The 27708-nt window shown below is 41.5% G+C and overlaps 1 protein-coding gene across 2 annotated transcripts in view; it reads right to left on the minus strand.

Moving 5' to 3' along the window:
• The window catches only part of hepacam2 (HEPACAM family member 2), a 101079-nt gene that overhangs the window by 59943 nt on the left and 13428 nt on the right, over nucleotides 1-27708 (minus strand). For both annotated transcript variants that reach the window (XR_010017412.1, XM_063043840.1), the window contains exons 2-4: nucleotides 24401-24751; nucleotides 22028-22312; nucleotides 3805-4101 (exon numbers count right to left, since the gene is read on the minus strand). Coding sequence is in view for 1 of the 2 variants with exons in the window: in XM_063043840.1 (XP_062899910.1) it covers nucleotides 3805-4101; nucleotides 22028-22312; nucleotides 24401-24751 (933 nt within the window). In the remaining variant the exon portion in view is untranslated. The remainder of the gene's footprint in view (nucleotides 1-3804; nucleotides 4102-22027; nucleotides 22313-24400; nucleotides 24752-27708) is intronic.

Below are 27708 nucleotides of genomic sequence, written 5' to 3' on the forward strand. Positions count from 1 at the left end.
ATTTGTCTTTTAGAAATCTATGTTTCTAGTCCCTGGCTATCTACATTATAGCAGACCATCCAATTATAGATTAGTCTAACTTTAACCCATATATCTATAATTATGCATTCTCTTTGTTTAATCATTCATGTAATAATAACTATTCTTGATATTTTCAGCATTATTCTTGTTTCTAAAGACTTGGGGGAAATTGTGCTCATTGCCATTACTGTTATCTCCTTATTATCCCTCAGTTTTCTTGCATAATTATTCTGAAATTCTGAATTCTATTTTGGTTCTATTTATTTTTTTAACCAAGGTATCTTAATAAAATTTTCTAAGCTGTGACTATTCTACATTCAGGTTAGCTCCCTGTAAAGACCTTCGTTTATTATATTCGACAAATAAATCTCTATAAGGATCTCTAGAAATTCCCCACTCACAAGTGCAAGATGATCTCTTTATCCGTAAGGGATCAGCTCATTCCCTATTCATATTTCCAAATTATAATAGAAATCTCTCATATTTCCTAATCTATGAACTCCCAGTGATTTCTACTTTTTTCTTCGCCTTTGTGTCTTTTTTCTTCCTTAGATAATTTTTCTTTTTTATTTTTGCCCCATGATTATGGGCTCTAAACCTAGGCCTTCATACTTCCCTCTGCAACTGGATCCTTGATTTTCTCATCAGGAGACCACAGTAAGTACAGATCAGGGATAACATCTCCTCATCACTGATAATGAACACAGTCATTCCCCAAGGACGCAGGCCCACTTCTCTATTCTCTCTACACTCTTGACAGTGTGGGTGAGCACAGCACATAGGCCATTTATAAATTCACAGATGACACCACTGTTGTTGCCAAAATCTCAGTCGTAATGAAGAGGTATACAGGAGAAAGATGCATCAGCTGGTTGTGTGCTGTCACAACAACAACTTGACACTCAGTGTCAGCAAGACCAAGAAACTGTGGACTTCAGAAAGGAGACGTCCAAGAGCACACACACACACACACCTATAAGTGGTGGCAAGGCTGAGAAGCTTCAAGTTCCTGGGTGTCAACACCTTCTTTGGTATCTATTGATCCCAGTCACTAAGCAAGTGTCTCTGCATTATTCTGGGGTAGAGATTTGTGAAATGAATAGGGAAAGAAAAAGGAATCAAGGTATTACTGATGTGGAATACTTTCGTGGCTTTAATTTTTAATATTAGAAAAGACATAAAAGCCTGGTTATTTATCACCACAGTAATAGGCACATACCAGTACTGGTACTCTGAGAGAATGGAAAGACTGAAAGAGAAACAGCAGACAGATCACCTGGCATATTTATTTAATGTGCATCTGCTAAATCTAGCATGTGCTGTGCGTAAAGCATAAATCTTCAAAGCATTCTAAATGGATTCTACCAATACAGAAATAAGAAACAAAGAAATGAGAACTTTTACAACAGGAATTCTGCAGATGCTGGAAATTCAAGCAACACACATCAAAGTTGCTGGTGAACGCAGCAGGCCAGGCAGCATCTCTAGGAAGAGGTACAGTCGATGTTTCAGGCCGAGACCCTTCGTCAGGACTAACTGAAGGAAGAGTAAGTAAGAGATTTGAAAGTGTGAGGGGGAGGGGGAGATCCAAAATGATAGGAGAAGACAGGAGGGGGAGGGATGGAGCCAAGAGCTGGACAGGTGATTGGCAAAAGGGATATGAGAGGATCATGGGACAGGAGGCCCAGGGAGAGGAGAACAAGGGGGAGGGGAACCCAGAGGATGGGCAAGGGGTATAGTCAGAGGGACAGAGGGAGAAAAAGGAGAGTGAGAGAAAGAATGTGTGTATAAAGATAAGTGCCAGGAGGGAGATCAGTGGGGAGGAATGGGGGGGACGAATGGACAAGGGAGTCGCATAGGGAGCAATCCCTGTGGAAAGCAGAGAGAAGGGGGGGAAGGAAAGAGGTGCTTAGTGGTGGGATCCCGTTGGAGGTGGCGGAAGTTACGGAGAATAATATGTTGGACCCGGAGGCTGGTGGGGTGGTAGGTGAGGACCAGGGGAATCCTATTCCTAGTGGGGTGGCGGGAGGATGGAGTGAGAGCAGATGTGCGTGAAATGGGGGAGATGTGTTTGAGAGCAGAGTTGATGGTGGAGGAAGGGAAGCCCCTTTCTTTAAAAAAGGAGGACATCTCCCTCGTCCTGGAATGAAAAGCCTCATCCTGAGAGCTGATGCGGCGGAGATGGAGGAATAGCGAGAAGGGGATGGCGTTTTTGCAAGAGACAGGGTGAGAAGAGGAATAGTCCAGATAGCTGCGAGAGTCAGTAGGCTTATAGTGGACATCAATGGATAAGGGGTCTCCAGAGATAGAGACAGAAAGATCTAGAAAGGGGAGGGAGGTGTCGGAAATGGACCAGGTAAACTTGAGAGCAGGGTGAAAGTTGGAGGCAGAGTTAATAAAGTCAACGAGCTCTGCATGCGTGCAGGAAGCAGCGCCAATGCAGTCGTCGATGTAGCGAAGGAAAAGTGGGGGACAGATACCAGAATAGGTACGGACATAGATTGTTCCACAAAGCCAACAAAAAGGCAGGCATAGCTAGGACCCATATGGGTGCCCATAGCTACACCTTTAGTTTGGAGGAAGTGGGAGAAGCCAAAGGAGAAATTATTAAGAGTAAGGACTAATTCCGCTCGATGGAGCAGAGTGGTGGTAGAGGGGAACTGATTAGGTCTGGAATCCAAAAAGAAGCGGAGAGCTTTGAGACCTTCCTGATGGGGAATGGAAGTATATAGGGACTGGACATCCATTGTGAAAATAAAGCGGTGGGGGCCAGGGAACTTAAAATCATCTGATCCTCTCATATCCCCTTTGCTAATCACCTGTCCAGCTCTTGGCTCCATCCCTCCCCCTCCTGTCTTCTCCTATCATTTTGGATCTCCCCCTCCCCATCCCACTTTCAAATCTCTTACTAACTCTTCTTTCAGTTAGTCCTGACGAAGGGTCTCGGCCTGAAACGTCGACTGTACTTCTTCCTAGAGATGCTGCCTGGCCTTCTGCGTTCACCAGCAACTTAAATGAGAACTTTTGTCTTACAACATCAATCATTCAAATCTTGAATGATTTTGTCTATTCTAGTCCAAACATTTAAGGTAACTCTGAAGTGCTCCTTTCAGCAAACAACAGTGTTTTAATGAAACTTTAAAAAATTTTGGAGCACTATTGGAAGACAGAAGATTAAATGTCTTAAATAATCATCATCTAAATTAGCTATTCTTAGTCTATTATAATTTAATATGTTAATCTGTAGAAACTAAAATTATATATTTTTCAGGCCCTAGAGTTTGTGGACAGAAGTTTTAGCTTGCTAAAGTGTTTAGAACTTAGGCAACGAAGAATGAGTATGCTGAGTCTTTTGCAGTAAGGCTAAATCATTAATATCTTACGTTTCAATTGATGTTCCTAATTCCAACAGGACACTTTCTAAAGCAGCAAAATTTCAGAGGAAGACTGGCACATTGACATAAATTTTGTGATTAAACTCCCCATGAATTAAATGTTGGCGTTGCTGCCAGTTTTACAATTGAATGACAGCAAAATCTGATAACTTCACTATCATCACTTCCACAAGGAACAATTCTCAATTGAAAAGAATCACAAATTGAAAGTAATATTAACTCTATAATCAATTTAATTCCCTTTGTTTGCAATCTGCCTGGAGTTATAAAATTCCATTTTCATTCACTGGAAGGGCATGTTATGCATATGGCAATTTAATTCCATACTGAGAAGAATCACAATCACATTATCTATAAAAAGTTGCCATTAATGAGTTCCAGTACGTACCAGTAGCAGAGAGAATGAGTGTGAATTGAGTTTCATCCCGTTTGCCGGTGATATTGTTGTAGACACAACACATGTAATCAGCTTTCTCTGGGACTTTCTCAGACATGATATTTAATACTGGACCTCGATGGATAGGTGTTGTCTTGTTGTTTGCTTTTTGAAACCATGAGTAGACATTTGGTGGGTTGGAATTTGCTGAACATTTAAACCACACTGGTTCTCCTTTGCCAACAGCAAAAACTCCTTCACTAATTTTGAATCGGGGTTCAGACTTCACCATCAAGTCATAGGGCCCATCTGAAAAAAAATTACATGAAAAGGAAATAAAGAATAATAATAAATGATCATAATAAATAATGACAATAAAAATTCTAATGTGACAAATGCCTTCAGATTTTTGGATTGTGATGAAACATAAAGAGTAAATTATGATCCCCAGGTTGGAATTTTTATCAATCAGGTTGCCTGGTGTCAGAGAATTCATTCACTTTTCATTTGTTTGACAACATTACAATGAAGATCGGATGGGTTTTACAATGTGCTAGATTATTACCATGCCAGGAAGAGGTAAAGGCTCCTGTAATTGAGTTCAGTTATTCTGTATTTCAGTTTCAGCATTTAAGGTCTTCACTTTCTAATTCTCACTTTATACTTGATTAGTTATTTATCAAAGGTGAGATGGAGGCAATTCAGCCAGCTCCTAGAAGAAATTGCATCATTCCTCTGCATCCTTGCAATTTATTCTCTTCATATACCCATCAGTTCCTTGTTGGTGCGTTTAGTCACTTACTTATACTAAGGGATCGTTAACAAGGAAAGTCATTTATACCGGTGAGTGAGACAAGAACGAGGAGATATAGCTCAAGATTTGGAGGAATAGATTTAGGATGGAGATGAGGAGAAACTGATTTTCCCCAAAGAGTTGTGAATCTGTGGAATTCTCTGCCCAGGGAAGCAGTAGAGGATACCTCATTAAAATACCTTTAAGACACCGTTAGATAGATTTTTGTATTGCAGGCGAGTTCAGAGTTATGGGGAAAAGGCAGGCAGGTGGAGCAGCGTCCATGGTCAAATCAGCCATGATCTTCTTGAATGGTGGAGAAGGCTCGACGAGCCAGATGGCCTACTCCTGCTCCTATTTCTTATATTCTTATCTTGCATATAGCTAACGAGGTGACACTCCCACGGGAACTGTCCATGCAGCTACCTTAAAGAAACACTATTATGACTAAACCTCCAGCTTGAAAACTAAATTTTATAACATTGCCCACAGGGTGAACTGTGAAAATATAACAGTGATGAGTCGTTGCTGTGGAGTTCAAATATTCAATTATTTGGTCAATGTATGAGACCAATATAATTCAGCCATTCGAATTATAATTTTTTTTTTTGCAGAGGAGTTCCCAGTATCATCAGGTGGTGGTGGTGGTGGAAGAAGTGAGGTTGGAGTTTCAGAAGCAAGAGCAAGAGATACAAATTCATGTAAACTCAATCCCATTTGCCTAATGCTGAAACAGGATACAACCCTTCAGTTGAGGATGTTTTGGTGTGTGTGACTCACATTTTTCAAAGGCTTCAAATATACAATAGAATTATCATGCACTATCACAATATTCATTGCACATACTTGGCTACTGTTCATGTTCAACAGTCTCATGTGTATTAAGACTCATTCACATGAAAAAGCTGAATTTAATTGAAATGCAATGCACAGGGGTGAATATCTAGTGAATTGCTTTTAAATGAACCTTCCAGTTACAATGCACAAAAAAAATATTGTGCCACGTGAGAGAACTTCTGGTTTGCTCCAGTCATTGTGATTGTAACTGTCACTTCAGCTGCTGTAGACAAACCTAAGTTTTTCCAGGTTAGCACAGCACTTGGATTCCACACACTCCATAACACCATAAGATATAGGAACAGAATTAGGCCATTTGGCCCATCGAATCTGCTTGCAATTTTACAACGGCTGATCCAATTTTCCTCTCAGCCCCAACCTCCTGCCTTCTCCCCGTATCCCTTCATGCCCTGACCAATCAAGAATCTATCAACCTTTGCCTTAAATATAGATAAAGACTTGGCCTCCACAGCTTCCCATGGGGGATCATTTTATATGCCTGAAAACTTGTACTTTAAAATCATAATGAAGTGTTTATTTCATTTTTTGCTTTTAACTGATTCCACTATCTTGTCATTATACATTTTCTTTAAAACAGATAAATTCCAAGGTGATTCAAGGGAGCACACAGCCCAAAGCCACATAATGTACTGTTGTGACACGTTGATAAAGTTAAGGCATTCAAAGTCTGAATGAACCTTATCAAGGAAATACTGTCTCTGCAATATTAAGTGCCAATAAAAAGCTTCGATACTTTTTGGTAAAACATATTTCAACTTGTATAAATGTCATCTGAAGGTCACACCTCAAAGTGCTGAGCATTGACAATTCAATCCAGCAGAAAATGGATTCATAGTTTTCAGTTACAATTCACAAAAATAAAGCTTAGGTTTAGAGACACTTTTTCTTCAGAAAACCCAAAATGATGTGCCCGTTTAAAGATAGAGCAGCTTGCCAAGGTTTACTCTGAGATGACTTCAAGGAAGTGCAGGAGGTGTAGAAATAATACACTTATTTTTGTCAGCAAGCTCTGACAAGTAAACTTTACCCAAGTAATCATGATTAGTCAAATGTAAATGTCAGTAGCTAATAAATCTTAGTGAAATTGTTAATGCACTGGGAAACCATAAAGTTGAATGCATTTGGGCTTCCTTCAAGATTCAGATTTATCTGCCCAAGTCATTCCCACATAAGAGAACAATGGACAATTCAGTTTGGATCTTCAGTTCAAAGTTTGAAGTAATTTATTATCAAAGTACATGTACATCACCATATATAACAAGATTCGTTTTCCTGCAGGCATACTCAATAAAACTAAAAACCATAATATAATCGATGAAAGACTGCACCAACAGGGTGAACAACCAGTGTGCTAAAGACAACGAGCTGTGCCAATACAAAAAAAACATAGAAATAATAATAATAAAAATAATAATAAACAAATTATACCTTGATACGCCTTCGATACGTGGATGGTTTCAAATTATACACTCCTTCATCGGTAAAGCTAAAGAAATTAATTCAAATAGTAGAACTAATTTTGAAAGATATAAATATGAACAAAACATTAAACATAAAGAAAGGTGCAGTGGAGCTAATAAGTTACAAAACAGCAGCAAGATACAATATAACTGAGGGATGAATATGAAACATAAGTATCTGGGAGGTCAACAAGCAAAGTAAATAAAGGGAAAGCTTTCGACAGAATTTACTTCAAATTCTGGTGGGGGTGATCAGTTCCCCAGCTATAGGTTGACTCATTATAGGGCCTAATGGACAAGGCTAAGAATGACCTCATATAATGCTCTTTGGAGCAGTGCAGTTATCTTAATTTGTTACTAAAAGTGCTCCTCTGTTCAGTCAAGGTGGCATGCAGAGGGTAAGAAACATTGTCCAGAATTGCCAGAATTTTCCATAGGGTCCTTTGTTCTACCACAGCCTCCAGTAGTGTCTAGTTTGACTCTTATAACAAAGCTAGCATTTCTAGTCAGTTTGTTGAGCCTGTTGACATCACCTGTGTTGATGCCATTGCCCCAGCACACCACCGCATAGAAGATTGTACTGGCAACAACAGACTGGTAGAACATGTGAAGGAGAGGCCTGCAAACTCCAAAGGACCTCAGTCTCCTCATGAAGTAGAGGCGAAACTGACCTTTCTTGTACACAGCCTTCTTGTAAATCTTCAGAAAGCCACAATACTAAACACGATTAGATTAGTCAGAAAGTTCCTAGCAATTGAAAAATTAGTGTGCTTGTCTATGCCTGTACCTCGGGTTTTAGCAGCTTGAGCTAAGAGAAAAAAAAAAAATGAAATAAATAAATAAATAAGGAAGCAAGCAAGCAATAAATATCAAGAACCTGAGATGAGTCCTTGAATGTGAGTCCATTCGTTGTAGCAACAGTTTAGCGACGGGGCAAGTGAAGTTATCCCTTCTGGTTCAAGAGCCTGATAGTTGAAAAGGTAATAACTGTTCCTGAACCCGGTGGTGTGAGTTCTGAGGCACCCGTATCTTCTTCCTGATGGCAGCAGCAGGAAGAGAGCATGGCCTGGGTGGTGGCGATCCCTGATGGTGAATGCTGCTTTCCTGCAACAACACTCAGTGTAAATGCGCTCAATGGTGGGGAGGGCATTACCATGATGGACGGTTAACCTTGGCCATTTTGTTTTCAGTGATGAAACCAAGAATTGCAGTGTTTGCTGAGGTCTCGATTGAATTGACTGCATTAGGGTTTTCCCTTTCAACCTTAATTGTTAAGATTCATATCAAGATAAACAATGATGATCAATGTACAAGGAACAACACCAATTTTTTTTTAAATAAGACAGAGGGAATAAAATTCAGAAATAAAAAGAAGCATTTAATATCTAACAATACTGCATCCATTTTGTATTACTTTATCTTGGTGCTTTGGACTAAGAAACAATATGCCTAACATACCACCTGTTCTTTAGATCCTGAGACGAATGACAAACAAACGCCAGAGTACACATTGATAACATTTTACTGCTGGTGTTATTATTTTGATTACTTTTCACTATGTTGCAAGCTTCGGTCGCCAAGCAGCTGGCAAGTACAAATAACAGATGATCCTTCATCACAGTTCAACAGAATACAGTCTGTGGATAGGTTCTAAACCCTTTAGATTCGACCCAATTGAGAACATAAAGTGTGTGACCAAAGTGTTCCCCATCATCCACCTGGCAGCTCCCAAAATCGAAAACCTCTCAAATATTTACCTAATTCTCTCAGAAACATTCCCACCTTGGTTTCTGTTTTGTCTTCTTGAACAGTCAGTTCCTCATGCTTGCCACCATGCTATTAAATAGGAGTTACATACAGTGTGTCCCATCCACAGGCCTCCTTTGCTCTACACTTGAAACATTGGGTTGCGTCTTGCCCTTTGCAGCCTGCTGCCCAAACCCACTATCTGTGGTGTCTATTTACCCTCACTTAGCTTTGTCAGACGTGGCTGGTCCATGGTTTTTTGCACCATTGAATAGCATGGACAAAGTCATTCAACAGATTGCCCCTAAGGAAATGCACACGAGAGATTAGTTAACATTTCTCTACAATATGCTCTATTTTAATTTGTAAATTTGATTCGGAACATTCACTTGCTTTGCAATCAGAAGAATGGTGTGATGGACAATGTCAGAGAGTAGATAAACTGCACAGTTGCTGAGAATAAGATTTGGAGTTGCATGTACTGGTAAAACTATCAACCTGAGGAGTGAATAGTCATATCAATTGCCTCCATCCCCACATCAGTTCTGCCTTCTTCTTTTATTTTGCTTTCTTTCTTCATTCATTTGCTCAGCTATTTACCATAAAGCTGATGGCAATGTTGTCTGGCATGCAGTAGACCAGTGGTCCCCAACCACCGGGCCACGGACCAGTACCGGGCCGCAAACATGTGCTACCGGGCCACCAGGAAACGAAATTCATTAGATAAACCCTTTTAGAAATTGAGTGTATTAGCCACTTATAAGTGACTTATCACCTATATTCCGGTCCGCAAGAATATTGTCAATATTAAACCGGTCCACGGTGCAAAAAAGGTTGGGGACCCCTGCAGTAGACTACCACAAATTTTGGCAGCATCTCTGCCAAGTGCCACAAGGATGCTCCAGGCAGTGAAAGCATTGCTTTAAATGCCCGGTGATCCACTCAGTCACAGCTTTGTGGCAGCACAGCTTTCACAGTAAATGTAGATATGCAGATATGCATGGTTTTCATACTAGATCTATGAATCATGTCTGATGCAGACAGCTCCATCACCAAACTTAGATTTAGATTGACGACTTAAATGCAACTGATGCAGTATACTGTTGGAGACTGAAAGTTCATATACAAGCTACATCACTTGAAACCTTTAGTTGCACAGTAGAGCACATTCAGATTTATCGGGTAGAAGGTAGAGTTAACATGGAGTGCTCACAAGCAACCTTTGCGCAGCGAATGAAACACTTTAATCAGATGAAAACCATATGCCCTCACTACTTGCTCATATCCAGCAAGGTAGAATGAAATATAGTTTGATATCTTTGAATAGATAGTCAAGGCGACTTCCTTCTACAGTTGAAGTAAACAGCCAACTGTTGCTCCCTCAACATCCTGGCAAGTTATGACATCCACCTGAGAATTTTTCTCTCCTTCCTTTCTCTTGCTCTTCTAGAAGCTTATTCAGTTTATTTTCCCAATCATGTTGCATCCCAAAAGAAACTTCTTTTAAGGAACTATGCCTGGGAATAACTATAATAACCAAAAGAAACGATCCCTTGAAATAGCACTGGTTGTGGGGTACGACTCTTTTCAGCTGTTTAATGGACGCAAGCCTTGGAAGAGAAAACATTGATGCGTGTTGAAGGCTGAACTGAACTTTGCATTGTCTCATCGTGCACATCTATCAGAACGTGTTGGCCACAGATGGCATTTTGGAACTTTGATGGCACGCAGCACCTATAAAAGAAGTGTGACTGAGCCCCATTATGTTCTAGGATTTTCTTACATACATGATGGAATAGCTGCACAAAAACAACTTCTAACTGATTGATGGACACTTTACTGATATTAAAGAAACCACGGAGACACACAGTGTTGTACAAAAGTCTGAGGCACATATACATATATAGCTAGGATGCCCAAGACATCTGCACAGTACTGTATACTGGGTAAAAGTGGAAGGTTGTTTGAGAAGCAGAAATAAGAGTGTTTGGCTTTGTATTCGCTCAGTAGTATTAAATGTTATTTGGTAAATGGAAAGGCATAATATACAGTACAGTGCAAAAGTCTTAGGTGGGATATACACATAGTACATACACACCTAAGACCAAACAATGCAGGGAAAACTGTTTGATCTGCTGATCTATCTCAGACCACCAGACAAAACTTCTAGCTAATGCTTTCGTTTGACCATGCCTAGATGACTGGTATGTAGCTCCTCCAACACTTTAGCTCTTGCAACACACATAAAAGTTGCTGATGAAAGCAGCAGGCCAGGCAGCATCTCTAGGAAGAGGTGCAGTCGATGTTTTGGGTGGAGACCCTTCGTCAGGACTAACTGAACAAAGAGCTAGTAAGAGATTTAAAAGTGGGAGGGGGAGGGGGAGATCCAAAATGATAGGAGAAGACAGGAGGGGGAGGGATGGAGCCAAGAGCTGGACAGGTGATTGGCAAAAGGGATATGAGAGGATCATGGGACAGGAGGCCCAGGGAGAATATCAAGGGGGGGGGGGAACCAGAGGATGCGCAAGGGGTATAGTCGGAGGGACAGAGGGAGAAAAAGGAGAGTGAGAGAAAGAATGTGTGTATAAAAATAAATAACGGATGGGGTACGAGGGGGAGGTGGGGCATTAGCGGAAGTTAGAGAAGTCAATGTTCATGCCATCAGTTTGGAGGCTACCCAGACGGAATATAAGGTGTTGTTCCTCCAACCTGAGTGTGGCTTCATCTTTACAGTAGAGGAGGCCGTGGATAGACATATCAGAATGGGAATGGGATGTGGAATTAAAATGTGTGACCACTGGGAGATCCTGCTTTCTCTGGCGGACAGAGCGTAGGTGTTCAGCAAAATGATCTCCCAGTCTGAGTCGGGTCTCACCAATATATAGAAGGCCACATTGGGAGCACCGGATGCAGTATATCACCCCAGCCGACTCACAGGTGAAGTGTTGCCTCACCTGGCAGGACTGTCTGGGGCCCTGAATGGTGGTGAGGGAGCTTTAGCTCTTGCATTGGACAGTCAACAACTCTCGATCCCCAAATAATACAACCTCTGTCAAGGGCAAGTTCATCCCAGTGCTGGTAAAAATTGTGGAACTAGGATTTCTGCTGCAGGTGCCAGCTATTTTTGGTGGTCATGTTGACCTGAGGCTGTGTGGGATCTTTTCTGGTTTCCCTTTGGATCATCTCTTCATAATAGGGAGACTTTCAATTTGTGTCAGGGAAAGTAGGTGAAGAGGTGTGTCCTCTTCTGTAAATTTTAAAGGTATTTCCTTTTCTAAGGGCAAACAGGACAATCCATCAGCATTTCCATGATTAGTCATCTTCTTGAATTCGATCTTGTAATTGTGTCTTCCAAGAAACAGAGCACATCTCTGCATTCGTGTTGCTGCTGTTAGTGGAACACCTGTCTGTGGATTATTAATGGATATTAGTGGTTGGTGATCAGTAACGAGAGTAAATTCTCAGCCATACAAGTATTGGTTAAAATGTTTATACCCCAAACCAAATGCAAGGCCTCCCTGCCAATCTGTGTGTAACTTTTCTCTGTAGTGGTAAGGGAACATGATCCAAGGCTACCGGGCATAACTGCACCTATACCACAGGCAAGCTTCACTGATGATTCGGATCATAATGTGTGAGTACGGTGTCTGAAGTCACCACTCACTTTATCTTTTTGAAAGCCACCTTACGCTGCTTTATTCATTGCCATTTCTTCCCAACCTCTAGTAATGAGTTCAAGGGGTGGGGTGGAGTAGTCAAGTTGGCAGGAACCTGCTTTGGTAATTGACAAATCCTAAAAACGACTGCAACAATGACATATCCTTTGGCTTCAGGGCATCCATCACTTTGAAAATCTACAGCACACTTGTGTAATCTTTGTGTGTCAATGGTGTGACCATAATAAGTGATGCTTGGTTTAAATAATTCACACATGTACTTGCACATTGTACTCTGAGCCCATAATGTTCCAATCTTTTTATTGCTGTCTTGAGATTTTGCAGATGTTCCTTATCATCCTTATTGGTAACAAGGATGTCAGGTGCCTGGACAGCATTGTAACACCTGGTTCATGGCTTTCTGCCAGAGTGCAGATCCACATGCTGCTCCAAAAATAAGCCCATTATAGCGACAAAGCCCTTGGTGAGTGTTGTTGCTGAGAAACACTTTGGACTTTTCTTCCATCTCCATCTGTAGGTAGTCCTCAGCTAAGTCCACTTTGCTGAAGTGTTTTCATCCAGTAAGATTTGTAAACATATCCTCTATCCTGGGCAGAGGGTACTGATCCTGACAGGCACATTCTTTTGTCTGCCCAATATGTTCTTTGTATGTGTCCTATATTGGTACATTTTTTCTAAGATTTGCATTGGTCTAGTGTATATAACTCCTGCCACAATGGCTGAATAAACACAATTTATTCAGCCAGGCAGGCCTGTCCTGATTCTGCAATTTTGTTCAACCTCACTTTCCTTCCTGACTGCAACTCAATTATGTCTCTGTCTGCTATTTCTATTGATACAGCTATCTTAACGGCTCTTTTAAATATAAGTTGTGCTTCAGTTAGGAGCAGTTCTTGAATGCATCTTTGTATGAATCCACAAACTAAACGATCTCTCAGTGTATCTTTAAGCCAATCATTGAAATGACAATGCTCAATTTTCTTCAATTCAGCCACATATGCTGAAGTAGCCTCCTCTTCCTTTTCATTCTGTTTATGGAACCTAAAGCAATCTGCAATCAACGATGGCTTCAGTTCTAAATATCTCTGCATTACTTTTACAATATCAGCAAAACTCATTTCAGCTGATATGATTGGAGCAGTCAAACTCCTAAGCAAACCATATGCCTTTCCGCCAATACTCTCAGCAAAACTGGTTCTTGTGTCTCATTGACTATTCCATTTGCTTTAAAATATTCCTCAATCCATTCAGCATACATATTCCAGTTGTCTCTTATGTAACTGAATGCATCAATCTTTCCAATGTAGCTAACTACTGTATTTCTGCTCTTTTCTTTAATTGACTATTATCACCCTTAGAGTGGCAGGGGGAGATACGTCTCTACCAAAGGAGGGGTAAGGAGCTCCTTCGCTTCACTAGCCTGCAGGTCACCCTTAGGCAAGGTGTAGCACCTGTTAGCCCCCGGTCAGAATCATGTGAAGCCGTGGGAGCAGGTGGTGGATGATCGTATAATCACCTGGTGCATATCAGAAGTCATGGTTATTTGACCACTGATGCCAGGCAGACAATCTCTGAAGAGTATTGATAATGGTTGGAGTCACCTGTCTTGTAAAGAAACTGCCCAGAAGAAGGCAATGGCAAACCACTTCTGTAAAAAAATGTTGCCAAGAAAAATCATAGTCATGGAAAGACCATGATTGCGTACATCACAGAACACGTCAGATGCAAATGAACTATTATCACCCAGTGCTCATTGTTTATGAAACCTTGAATTCTCCCATTTTCTGCTGTTTTTAAACTCCGCCATCTTTCCTTTTCTGAGGAAAACATGCTGTGCGTTTCTTTAACTCAAACATTTCTTGTTGTGCTTTATTTTTTAAGCTCAAACATCTTGCTGCACTTCCTCAAGTAGGTAGTCGTCTTGCATTCATTTTTAAAACACCTTATCACCACTGTTACGATTTGTAACACAAAAACATAAAAAGACTAATTTAAATGAAAAAAAGAGTTGAAAATCTTTTTGCTTTAAGCGAGGCATGCATGTATCACTTGAGGCATGATAATATATGCCATTTATGTATTTTTACATATAAACTGCAATGCATTATATAAACAACAAAGTATGCTTAATCAAAAAATATATTCACAAAGCAACACACACAAAATGCTGGAGGTAGTCAACAAGTCAGGCAGCATCTATGCAATTGAATATGCAGTCGACGTTTCAGGCCGAGACCCTTCTTCGGGACTGGAAAGGAAGGGGAAAGACACCAGAATAAAAAGGTGGGGGCACTGGAAGGAGGTTGGCTGGAAGATGATAGGTGAAGCTGGGTAGGAAAGATAAAGGGCTGGAGAGAAAGGAATCTGATAGGAGAGGAGAGTAGACTACAGGAGAAAGAGAAGGATGAGGGGACCAGTGGGTGTGGTGATAGCCAGATAAAGAGGCTAAAGTGAGGAATAGAAGGTGGGGGGGAGAGGGCATGGAATTTTTATTCTTAAACTGGAAGGAGAAATCAATATTCAATGGAGACAACCCAGACGGAACTTAAGGTGCTGCTTCTCCACCCTGCGGGTGGCCTCATCTTGCTATAAGAGGAGGCCATGGACCAACATGGCAGAACAGGAATGGGAATTGGAATTAAAATATTTGGCCACTGAGAAGTTATGCTTTTGATGGATGGAGCAGAGGTGCTCAACAAAGTGGAACACCGGACGCAATAGACGACCCTAGCGGTTTTGCAGGTGAAGTATTGTTTCACCTGAAAGAACTGTTTGGGGTCCAGAATGGAGGTGAGGGAGGTGGTGAATGGGCAATATTACTTAAATATTACTGAAATATTAAATACACAACACTGAGAGTCACAATTATCCACATTCTGTCAGAGACAGTGCAGGAGTGCTGATAAATCAAATACTGTATCATATGTGACGAAAAACCAAGTTATCAGAAGATTGATACTGACGAGAGAGATAAGGGAGACAATGGAGAAGCATTCAAAATGTTAATGAGAGAGGAGAGAGAGGTAACGGAAAAGAAACACCAGTCCGAGTATTGACAGACCGATTGCTTTGAACCTGAACTGCTTGAAGTTTGATGGACAGGCGATACCCCAGCAGGGGGATAAAAAGAACAGGTTCGCTAAGGCACGACACACACACCACGAGATCACGAGATAACGAGACCCTGGAAGAGCGGTGTGCCCCCACAAGTTGGTGGGAGGGGTTTGGAGGTCTGGTCACAGGACCGACCATAGATGCACAGGGTGAAAAGGTACGATCAGCGGGAACCTGGTGTGTGTGTCTGCCCTTGCCTGGGTGCTGGGTTCACTGCGGAAGAACGCTCGTATCTGGAACAGAGGGGTCACAGTCGGTGACCACAGAAAACATAAAAGGGTTCACCCGAAAGCTAACTGTGAAGAACAAAGGTCTGTTTGAATCAGAATTTGCACATCTCCCTCTCTCTCTCTCTCTCTCCAACAGCACAACAGCGATTACTGCGAACTGTACTCAGCTGAACTGAACTCTGCGTCACTTGAGACTGATCATTTTACCCCTAGATTGCGATAGAGCTTGATTGATTCCTATTATCCTAGTTCTGTGTACATGTGTGTTTTATCATTGCTAACCTGTTGCATTTATATCCTTACGATTAGAGTACTGTGTTACTTATTTCTTTAATAAAACTTTCTAAGTTCCAGTAATCCAGACTCCAACTAAATGGTCCATTTCTGCTGGTTTGGCAACCCAGTTACGGGGTACGTAACATAAGTGGGGGCTCTTCCGGGATTTTGAACACCAAATTTGGGACTGGGTAAATTGATTGGGTTAAAATTCCCGAAAGAAAGGACAAACAGCAGAAACAGAGATTGAGGAATTTCTAAAGGCGCCAACCTTGGAGGCATTAGAGGCTGCCAGGAAATCAGAATTGGCAACTGTTGCCAAACGGTTGAATCATTTTAAGGGGAAGTTGACAATGAGGAGAGAGGAGATGCACAGAGCTTTCATAGAGCACTATGTATCTAAAGGTGTGTTTCCCCAAGGGGAGCTGGAGGTGGTATCTATAGGAAACCCTGATGGAGAAGCAGTACAGCTGCAGATGGAAAAATTGAGACTCGAGCACAAGTTCCGGGTAAAACAGCTGGAGTGAGAAGAGAGGCAGTTAGAACGGAAAGAGAGAGAGAGAAGGAAAGGGAGTTTGAGCTTGAGAAGTTAAGGATGGCACTATAGGGGCCAAATGCCGAATCAAGGTGGAGGGTTCAGGGCGACCCAGGAGGTTAGGCTGGTTCCCCCATTTGAGGAGGCTGATGTTGATCGGTACTTTCTCCATTTTGAAAAAGTTGCTGCAAGTCAGCACTGGCCGAGGGATAAGTGGGCTGTTTTGCTTCAGAGCGTACTTAAAGGAAAAGCCCAGCAAGCTTACTCGGCCTTGTCCGCAGAAGATGCCCAGAGGTATGATGTGGTGAAAGAGGCCATACTCAGGATTTATGAGTTGGTCCCAGAGGCATACCCTCTGGGGCCGCACGTATTTAGAGTTTGCCCGTGAGATGCAGATGTATTGTGAGCGTTGGTGCGCCTCGAAAGGGTCAATGGGAATTATGACAGACTGCTGCAGCTAATACTGATTGAGCAGTTTAAAGGTTGAGTCCCTGAAGGTATGAGGCCCTACCTAGATGAGAGAGAGGCAGAAACCTTAGCCGCAACTGCTAAGTTAGCGGATGAGTATGTGTTAACACACAAGGCGAAGTCTACCCCGAGTAAAAGCTACCACAAGGGTAGTCAAGAGGGCGGAGAGAGTCCGCCAGAAAAGTTAGAAAGGAAGCCGGGGACTAGTGAGAAGGATAAGGAAGTCTGGGAGCAGTTTAGTAGGAAGTCTCCTACGGTCGTATGCTATAATAGTGGGAAAGTCGGTCACTTTGCGTCCAGGTGCTTTGCCCCAGAGAAGGAAACGGGGAAAGGAAAAACAACGGTTCCGACTGGTTGTATTGAGCTGGCAAACAAACCGCTAGGGGAGAAGAGGTCTGATAAAGTTCAGGAAGGGCGCGAGAAGTTTATCTCGGCCGGATTGGTGTCGGTGAAGGAGGGGTTAAACCCAGTTCCAGTACGGATCTGGAGAGAGACTGGAGCTTGTCAGTCATTGATATTAAATAGTGTGTTAGACTTTAGTTCTGAGACCCAGACTGGGGAGGTCAGAGTGATAAAAGGCATTGGGAAACAGACTGAAGCAGTACCTTTGCACCAGATACACCTAAAAAGCGACTTGGTCTCCGGACCGGTCATGATCAGGGTGAGGCCTGACCTACCGATGGAAGACGTGGAGGTCTTACTCGGTAATGACCTCGCTGGCGGAGAGGTGTACCCAGCAGTAAGATTGACAAGCCAGCCTGCCAGCATTGAGGCCCTGCCCATGGACTCACAGGTTTATCCCGTTTGCGCAGTGACTCGGCGCATGCCCAGAAAGGCTGCCGAAGTGAATATAGATTTATCTGAGACGTTTTTACCAGCCTTGTACCAGGAGGGGTTAGAAAGCGTGAAGGAGTGTAGTGAGGGAGTTGAGGTAGACTTATCATTAGCAGGGAAGGACTTTATACAGGCACAGGAACAAGACGAGGAGCTAATGGTTTTGACGGAGACAGCTCTCTCCGAAGCAGAATTGAAAAGGGAGCCAGTGTGCTATTATGTGAAGGAAGGAGTACTAAGGAGGAAATGGAGACCAAGTACCGTGCCCGCAGATGAGGAATGGGGGTGGTACACCAGGTGGTAGTGCCGAAAATTTATGGGGATGAGATTTTTAACCTGGCCCACAAGATACCCCTCGGTGGACATTTTGGGGTGAGGAAAACAGTCGATAGAATCATGAAAGAGTTTTACTGGCCGCACAGGAGGAAAGATGCTATTGACTATTGTAGACGTAAGCTAACACAATTACAGGCTATTGATATGTTAACAGCTTGCCACGATAGGCGAACAGACCTAGTCGGTGTTATCATGAAAATTAATGAGGCTAGGGTGCCACCTGATAAGGGGAAAACCCATTTTGAAAAGATAAGTATGGTGCCAACCAGCTGGGAGAAGTCTATTGTATTGGCCAGCTTTGCTGATAAGGCCTCTCCCTTAACCCCTGAACAGAGCGACCCGCTGAGAAAGCTAATTAACCGGCACTCACACGTATGTCCGGATGTCCCGAGGCGATGCAAAGAGCCGGGACATGGTGTTGTTGTCACATCAGGTCAGCCTAGTGAGCAACACCCCTATAGGATGATTAATTCAGTGACGAAAGGGCTAAAGAACACAGAAGCATATATTGGTGACTTAGTGGTCTGGAGTGACACATGGGAGGGGCACATTGTGGCAGTAGAGGAGCTGTTTAAAAAGCTGTTTGAAGCCAGCCTGACAGTGAACCTCGCAAAAAGTGAATTCGGCCACGCGAAGGTCACTTATATGGGGTGTGTGGTAGGACAGGAGCAGCTGGCTCCGATGCAGGCTAAGGTGCGGGCTATCTCAGAAGTCCCCACTCCGACAGACAAGAGAGCCCTGAGAAGGTTCTTGGGGATGGAGGGGTACTATAGGAAGCTTTGCAAAAACTTTGCGGATATTACCCTCCCTCTTACTAAGCTCTTGCCAAAGAATGCAAAGTTTGTGTGGAACGACCTTTGTCAACAAGCCTTCGAGAGTCTGAAGGCGATTCTGTGTCACCATCCTGTGCTGAATGCGCCTGACTTTTCAGAACCCTTCTCCCTAGCAACAGATGCTAGTGATGAAGCAGCCGGGGCGGTGCTGTTGCAGACAGACAAAGAGGAGATTGAACACCCAGTGGCTTATTTTTCTAAGAAATTTAACGTCCATCAGAGAAATTATTCCACTGTGGAGAAAGATTTACTGGCCATCATACTAGCATTACAACATTTTGAGGTTTACATTTGTCCGGCACGGAAACCACTGGTAATTTACACTGATCACAACCCATTAATGTTTTTGGCCACTATGAAAGATAAAAACAAAAGATTGCTAAGTTGGAGCCTGGTACTACAGGAATTTGATATCAAAATAAAACATATAAAAGGGACGGAAAATGTGATTGCTGACTGTCTGTCAAGGTGTTGACATCTTAAAGTTCTCTGTATTAGCCAAATAGCTGATGACCCTGTATATTAGTGTGTATCGAATAATGTATTCATGCCTATAATTTTTACCCCGGTAAAAATCCTTTGAAGGGTAGGAGTGTGACGAAAAACCAAGTTATCAGAAGATTGATACTGATGAGAGAGATAAGGGAGACAATGGAGAAGTGTTCAAAATGTTAATGAGGAGAGAGAGGTAACGGAAAAGAGACACCAGTCCGAGTATTGACAGACCGATTGCTCTGAACCTGAACTGTTTGAAGTTTGATGGACAGGCGATACCCCAGCAGGGGGATAAAAAGAACAGGTTCGCTAAGGCACGACACACACCACGAGATCACGAGATAACGAGACCCTGGAAGAGCGGTGTGCCCCCACAAGTTGGTGGGAGGGGTTTGGAGGTCTGGTTGCGGGACCGACCATAGACGCACAGGGTGAAAAGGTACGATCGGCGGGAACCTGGTGTGTGTGTCTGCCCTTGCCTGGGCGCCGGGTTCACCGCGGAAGAACAGTCGTATCCGGAACGGAGGGGTCACAGTCGGCGACCACAGAAGACATAAAAGGGTTCGCCTGAAAGCTAACTGCGAAGAACAAAGGTCTGTTTGAATCAGAATTTGCATATCTCCCTCTCTCTCTCTCTCCAACGGCACAACAGCGATTACTGCGAACTGTACTAAGCTGAACTGAACTCTGCGTCACTTGAGACTGATCATTTTACCCCTAGACTGCGATAGAGCTTGACTGATTCCTATTATCCTAGTTCTGTGTACATGTGTGTTTTATCATTGCTAACCTGTTGCATTTATATCCTTACGATTAGAGTACTGTGTTACTTATTTCTTTAATAAAACTTTCTTAGTTCCAGTAATCCAGACTCCAACTAAGTGGTCCATTTCTGCTGGTTTGGCAACCCAGTTACGGGGTACGAAACACATACATTGGCTCCTGTACTCCCATAATAATATGGTGCACAATTTTGACCCAACAATGAAAGAATGGAGATGTGTATATTTCCAAGTCATAGTGCTGTATGACCTGGAGGGGTACATATAGGTGTTCTTCTGCAACTTCAGACAATCACATTTCAACCCTTGAAGGGCATCATATTTCCTGTTGTGTTTCAGCACTTGACAAGGAGTTATATTTTACCTCATGATGCTATCGTGCATTAAAACTATCATAGTCATCTGGTCTTCCTTGCCACAAAAAATGCTATTTTCATTTTTCTCAGAGCATCATGCTTGTACGGTGGACAGAATATCAGGTAACCCTAATGCGAGAACCAGGTCTCCATTAATGGCAAGGTATCATGTTTTGTATTCCTACCCATGCCAGATTATCTGGCTCCTGTTTATGACAAAATACAGCACTTCTGCTGCTGCCAGGGTAGGCTCATCCAAGCAAGATAGAAAGTGTTGTCATTTGTTATGAAATATAATGATTTTATTTCTGATATGTCCATCCAGGGCCTCCTCTACTGTCAAGAGGTCTTCTGTCCAAGACCTCTTTCAGATTCGATGCCTCCAGAAGACACGGTACATCATTAAAGACCCCTCACACCCTCTCCATGAACTGTTTGTTCTTCTGCCATCAGGCAAAAGTGACAGGAGCATTAAAACTAAAACTATAAGGCTACTAAACAGCTTCCTCCCACAGGCAGTCAGACTGCTAAATAGCTGCTCCACCTGACTCTGCTTTGGACACTTTTAACTTGCACTGGACACTTATAACTGATTTTAACTGACATGTGGCTGTTGTGTTTTACTATTTATTGTTATGTTTATTATTTAGTGTTGCGTTTGTTATGTTATGACTGCACTGCCCCTGAGAAACGCTGTCTCATTCTGCCCTGCAGAGCTGATGTATGGTTAGAATGACAATGAAGTTTTTTGAATCTTGAATCTTGAATCTTTGAAGATGAAGCCACACTCAGGTTGGAAGAACAACACCTTATATTCCGTCTGGGTAGCCTCCAACCTGATGGCATAAACATTGACTTCTCTAATTTCCGTTAATGCCCCTCCTCCCCTTCTTACCCCATCCTGTATCTATTTATTATTTTTTTCCCCCATTCTTTCTCTCTTTTTTCTCCCTCTGTCCCCCTCACTATATCTTCCTCTAATGCTCCCCTCCCCCTTTCTTTCTCCCTAAGCCTCCCGTCCCACGACCCTCTCCCTGGGACAAACAACTTTCCAGCTCTTTTTGCCAATCAACTTTCCAGCTCTTAACTTCATCCCTCCCCCTCCTGTCTTCTCCTATCATTTCAGATCTCCCCCTCCCACTTTCAAATCTCTTACTATCTCTTCTTTCAGTTAGTCCTGACGAAGGGTCTCGGCCCGAAACGTCAACTGTACTTCTTCCTATAGATGCTGCCTGGCCTGCTGCGTTCCACCAGCATTTTGTGTGTGTTGCTTGGATTTCCAGCATCTGCAGATTTCCTCGTGTTTGTGATTTTATTTCTGTTGTTTTGAACCCACATTGTAATATGTTGTAGCATCTATTATATTAGCCGATATTTAAACCATGCAACAAACCCAACACATTGAACAGCACCTGAATAACAATATTTTAGGTCTGACTTACAGTAAATATTGGGTGCAATCGGTTCACTTTCATTTATGCTAATTGAGTTCTTTGCCACACAGGTGTAATTACTTAGGTCATCTTTTACAACGGGAGAAATGAACAGCATCTTGTTGTCGGCGGAAAAGATGTGACGATTACTTGCTGGGAGTGGCTTTCCATCTTTCAGCCACTGGTAAATGACCTTTGTGCCTTTGCTGACTGTACATGTGAGTGTTGCATTGTCCACGTACTCCACTGCACCCCAGGCTGGATCGCTGTGCACCACTGGTTTAGAGACCGGAACTACAAAACAAAAAGGCACTGCGTCAAGTATCACATTTGATAACACAAAGCTACTGGTTATTCATATATTTTATACATACTCAGAGCAAATTAAGGCAGAGATAATGTGAATATGTGTTTCCTCAGCAGATCTGTGAGACAGAAAGTTTCAAAATAGCAGTCCATACTAGGAATAAAAACTACTGTCAATGAAATTACTGAGTGTTTTAATTTATTCTATTTCAAGTCATCCTGAAGCTAAAATATTCAAGGTACCAGTCAGAGCTGGGACACAGTGCATTGTTTTCATGTCACGGTTTTTCCAGTTTGCATTCATCCCTTTTCTAGTGCTCATTATATACTCTACAACTGAATTGCCAAAGATTCAACACGTACACTAGTTAGGCAGTGCATTGATTGCTGAAAAGCTCTATGGGAGGTACATTAAAATTAGATGCTTGTATTTATTATTCCTGACACATGCACAATATTAACCACAGGTTAGGAAAAGGAAACTATCATCTTATTAGTGGTTCACCAGTTTTCAATAAAATAAAAGAATACCACCATGAAAAAAAGAAGCTGTTTCATAAAATGAAACACATTTAGAAATAGTTTTACATCACCCAACATAAATGTGTAACATTGGATACAAAGATAAAAGAGTAAATTGAGAAAACCAGCTTGGCCTAGCTTTTTACAGCCATGTCTGCCATCTCTAGTTTCATTTTTAAGCAGAGTTTCATCTCATTCCTTTCCAATCAGTTTATACATTAACCATGTGTTTTTTCCCTCCTCTGGACATAATCCCAGTTACATAACATTTGCATGGTTTCTTGAAACATCAGAATTAATCTCTGTTAGTTTACGATTTGAAATATGCCTCCTTAACATCAGCTTCAATTAAACTGGGGTGCAAAGATAAAAAAGTATTCCAAGCGTGAGATTACCCAGCTCAAGTACAACTAACCTGTGCATTGTCAGAATTGAGAGTTCAGGCACAGGAGCAGGTCTTTCAGCCAATCTTGTCTGTGTTAGCCAGGATGCCATGATAGTTGGCAAGGACCAGTTGGGCTGTAGGGGCTGTTTCTGTGCTGTACAGTTCTGTGACTATGACAGAGATCCCAGTAGTGATCCTTGTGAAACATCACTGGTCACAGATCTCCAGTCAGTAAAACACTGCAGATTTTCCCTTGTTTCTACCATTACCCTACATCTTCTGTCACCAAGCTGATTATGGATCCAATTTACCAACTCACTGTGGATCCTGAGTAAAATTCCCCCTGGACCATCTGGATAGACTCACTTACAGGGGTGAATTATCCACTGTGGGTAAAGTTTCAATTAACGTTGTTTGATTTGTTATACATATTTAAATAATAATACTATTTAAATGAAACATTGAATTTTTTGTCTCCCCAAATTAAGTCTTACAAAATGACTATTGATCAGATACACTAATTGCAGCCCTAGTTTTAAAAACAGCAGGCAGCGGGGCACATAAGACTTGCCTAATAAGCCTAAATGGTGAAACATGAGTGAGAAATTAGCACTTTTTATGGAGCTGCACTGGTATGGATTGATCATTAGCATGCTACGTGTTCATTGTGAAATAATCCTGCTGAGGCTTCTCTGATTTGTTCTCTGTAACTGAGGACGTAATGCTTGTCATTAACAACAAATTAATAGGAAACTTTAATGATGCTTGAAGAAAGTAAAATAGACTGAACAAAAAGACTTCTAAACATTCTAAATGCATCTGCATATTTTGTGAACAACGTTTGTTGGAATTTCCTCCCATAACAAATTACTGATATAAAATGTGCACTACAAAAACATCTATCTGTACCAATTTGAATTTGAATATTATTCTGAAGAAAGTTACCTTGGAACCAAATCTCATCAGTGAAGTCAGGTTTATTAACAGAAAATTAATTCAGAAGCTAAAGCTCCTTCTGAAGTAGAATGGATTTCAGGACAAAAGAATACTATTAACCCCTGACGTAGGAGGCAGCATTTCATGGACAATGATATTAAATTATTGCTGAATAGATTAAATGTGGTCATATTCACATATACTAGATGATGGCAGCCAGAAAGGATACACACCATTGACATGAACGGTCAGTTGTCGACTAGCTGATGCCATCTTCTCTCCAGAGACAGTCACTTTTATGGTATATTCACCATCATCACATAATTCTACTGGGTTAATTAACAGTGTCGCATTGGGAGGAAATAAGGAAAACCTGTGGCCGTGCTCCATGTCAGGAGTCAAGGTGTTGTTTGTGGCTGTCACCAGAAGCATGGAACCCGAAGACTGGCTTTGGAAAGTCCAGGTTATCTGAATGTTCTGATCCTTAGTTCCTGTGGTGTAGTTCACAGGGAGTTGGAGAGATTGCCCAACAATCCCCTGGACCAATTCAGTTGGCACAGTAATCGTAACAGCTCCACAAGTGCCTAAAGAGAACATCAAAAGACAGAGCATTCATATAGATCTTCAACAGACTAGTCAAAATCTCTACTTTCTTAGATGTTTGCAAACATTCAGCATGACCTCTAAAACTCTTGACAAACCTTTACAGATGTGCAGTGGAGAATATATTGACTGGCTGCATCACACAATAAAATAAAAGTGAATTTCAGCTGAGATTTTAATGAAGACTTTTAATATACTGTTGATGTAGTTAATACTGTGCTGAAAATGCAGCTCATTACTCAGACAGATGGAAATATTGATTATTTTCTTTTAATTTAAATACTGCCATTGATCAATTTTAAAATGCAACAGGCAAAATAAATGAGTAAGACCATTACTTTATCTGCTGGGGACTAATGGAAAGATATATTAGCATTTTAATATAGAAACCAAGCTCTGTTTCTTTGTAACACACATCAAAGTTGCTGGTGAACGCAGCAGGCCAGGCAGCATCTGTAGGAAGAGGTGCAGTCAACGTTTCAGGCCGAGACCCTTCGTCTGTTTCTTTGTGCATACATTGCGCATACACAATGGAGAATCTGTCATTCGATTGTTTTCCTCGCATCTTCACCTCACTCCAAGATCACTGGTCACTTACACTACCCAAGCTTATTGACAAGCAATAGAGCAACATATTAAGGGCATCAGCAAGTCTCAAAGATCATTCATGTGACCAGTTAATGTGTTTAATCTTATACAATGAATGCCAGCAGGCTACGTATGCATTGAAGCTTGATCTCATCCATTTTCCACAGGTTAACATTAGTCAAGCAGAAGATGCTGTCGAGTGATTAGGAAAAGGACAACTGGCTGATTACTTTCTTACCGAAGAACATTTTCATATCTTCAGTTTTCCCTCATGAAGCAATCCCTCCGTACCAAGGATCAACATAGTTCACTCTCAGGGACTCTACAACTCATATACTCAGTTTCATTATTTAGTTATCTATTGATTTTTTATTTGCACAGTGTGTCTTTTGCATATTAGTTGTTTGTCAGGCTTTGTGTGTAGTTTTTCATTGATTCTTTTGTATTTCATTGTTCTACTGTAAATGTCTTTAATAAATCTAAAGTTATATGCAGTGACATATGTATGTATTTTGATAATAAATTTACTTTAACTTTTCTGAACTGCCTCCTGTAATATTGCCTTTAAGTAATAGTTTAAAACTATTCACAATGCTCTAGATGCAATCTCATTTGTGCCTTATACATGTGCATTAATACTTCCTTACTTTCATACACTACTCCCTTGAAATAGCCTTCCCGATTACATGAAGCAATCTGTATGCTAGTTTTCTGTGTTTCAAGTGCGAGCATGCCAAAATCATTTTGTGCTACACCCTTCTGCCATCTTTCACATTTTCTGACATCATACTCCATTTGCCAAGTTTTACCCATTCACCTACCCTGTCAGTGATTCTCTGTAAGCTGTATCCTTCATGGAGCTTGTCTTCCCTTCCCCAACTTTTACGTCAAGTGCAAGTTTGACAAAAGTACGTCCACTTGCTTTCCCTCAAGTAGCTGATATATATTCTAAACAGCAATCCGAGCAGTGATACCTGCAGCACCTCACAGGTTATAAACTGTTAATCTGAAAACAACTCCCTATTGTCAACTCTCTACTACCATCTAGTCAAGCAATACCTTTCCCATGTTAATATATCACCTTGAAAACCATGAGCTCCTTTCTTTATGTGGCACCTTGTCAAACACCTGTTAAAATCCAGACATGTTACATCTACCTTCTGTCCACTCTGTCATTTCTTTAAAGAACTCAAATACTCAAATAATCTGGTTGGATGTTTTTTCTGTTTCAGAAATCCATGCTGACTCTGTTTGATAAAATGATAAATTTGGAAATACCTATAGTCAATATTATCTTAATATTTTTGTAACAGTAGGCATTAAGTGAACCGTCCATGAGATTTCCATTTTTATTGCCTCCATCCTTTATGAATAAAGGTATTGTATTATAGTTTCCTCAGTCTTTCTATACCTCCTCAGAAACAAAGGATTTTTTGGAAGATAACAATTGATCTATTTAGGTTCCTAGGATGCCGCAAATCCAGGCCTGTATCCCCATTACTTTGCTTAATACCAATTATCTAGTGATGGAGATCAAGTCAAGTCAAGTCAAGTCAAATTTATTTATAAAGCACATTTAAAAACAACCCATGTTGACCAAAGTGCTGTACAAACCATACATAACAGGTAGCTGAAAATCACAAATACAAGAAACACCAATATAAACAACAAGGCACACAGTTTATAGGCACAAAATAAACAGCACATAAGCCTAAGCACAAGCCAGAAATCAGCCACATCAGGAAGATTCAAACGCTAGTGAATAAAGGTAAGTTTTGAGCCTGGACTTAAAAGAGTCAATGGAGGGGGCAGATCTGATAGGGAGGGGAATGCTGTTCCAGTCTAAGGGCTGCAACAGCAAAGACGCAGTCACTCTTGAACTTAAATTTAGATCGTGGGACAGCCAGGAACCCCAAGTCAGCCGACCTGAGGAACCTGGAAGTAGAGGTAACATTTAATTTCTCCACCTTTTTAGCATTAGTGTTATTTTCATATCTTCTACCATGAAAACAAATGCAAAACATCTGTCCTGACGAAGGGTCTCGGCCCGAAACGTCGTCTGTACCTCTTCCTAGAGATGCTGCCTGGCCTGCTGCGTTCACCAGCAACTTTTATCTGTGTTGCAAAACATCTGCCTAATTTTTCTACTATCTCCTTTCTCTTCATAAGGATTTACCAAACTCATTGTCCAAGGGCACTTTCATATTCTTAAGGATATTCTTTTGTTATCTGTTTTTATATTTAGTTTGCCCGCAGTTTATTTAACATAGCTGAAATACTCCTTGGATCTCCATGTCTTTCCGAAGCGTGGTGCCCAGAATTACTTACAATACTCAATGTTTGGCCTACA

This window comes from Mobula hypostoma, chromosome 3, assembly GCF_963921235.1.
Source record: "Mobula hypostoma chromosome 3, sMobHyp1.1, whole genome shotgun sequence".
In the NCBI taxonomy this organism is placed as follows: Eukaryota; Metazoa; Chordata; class Chondrichthyes; order Myliobatiformes; family Myliobatidae; genus Mobula; species Mobula hypostoma.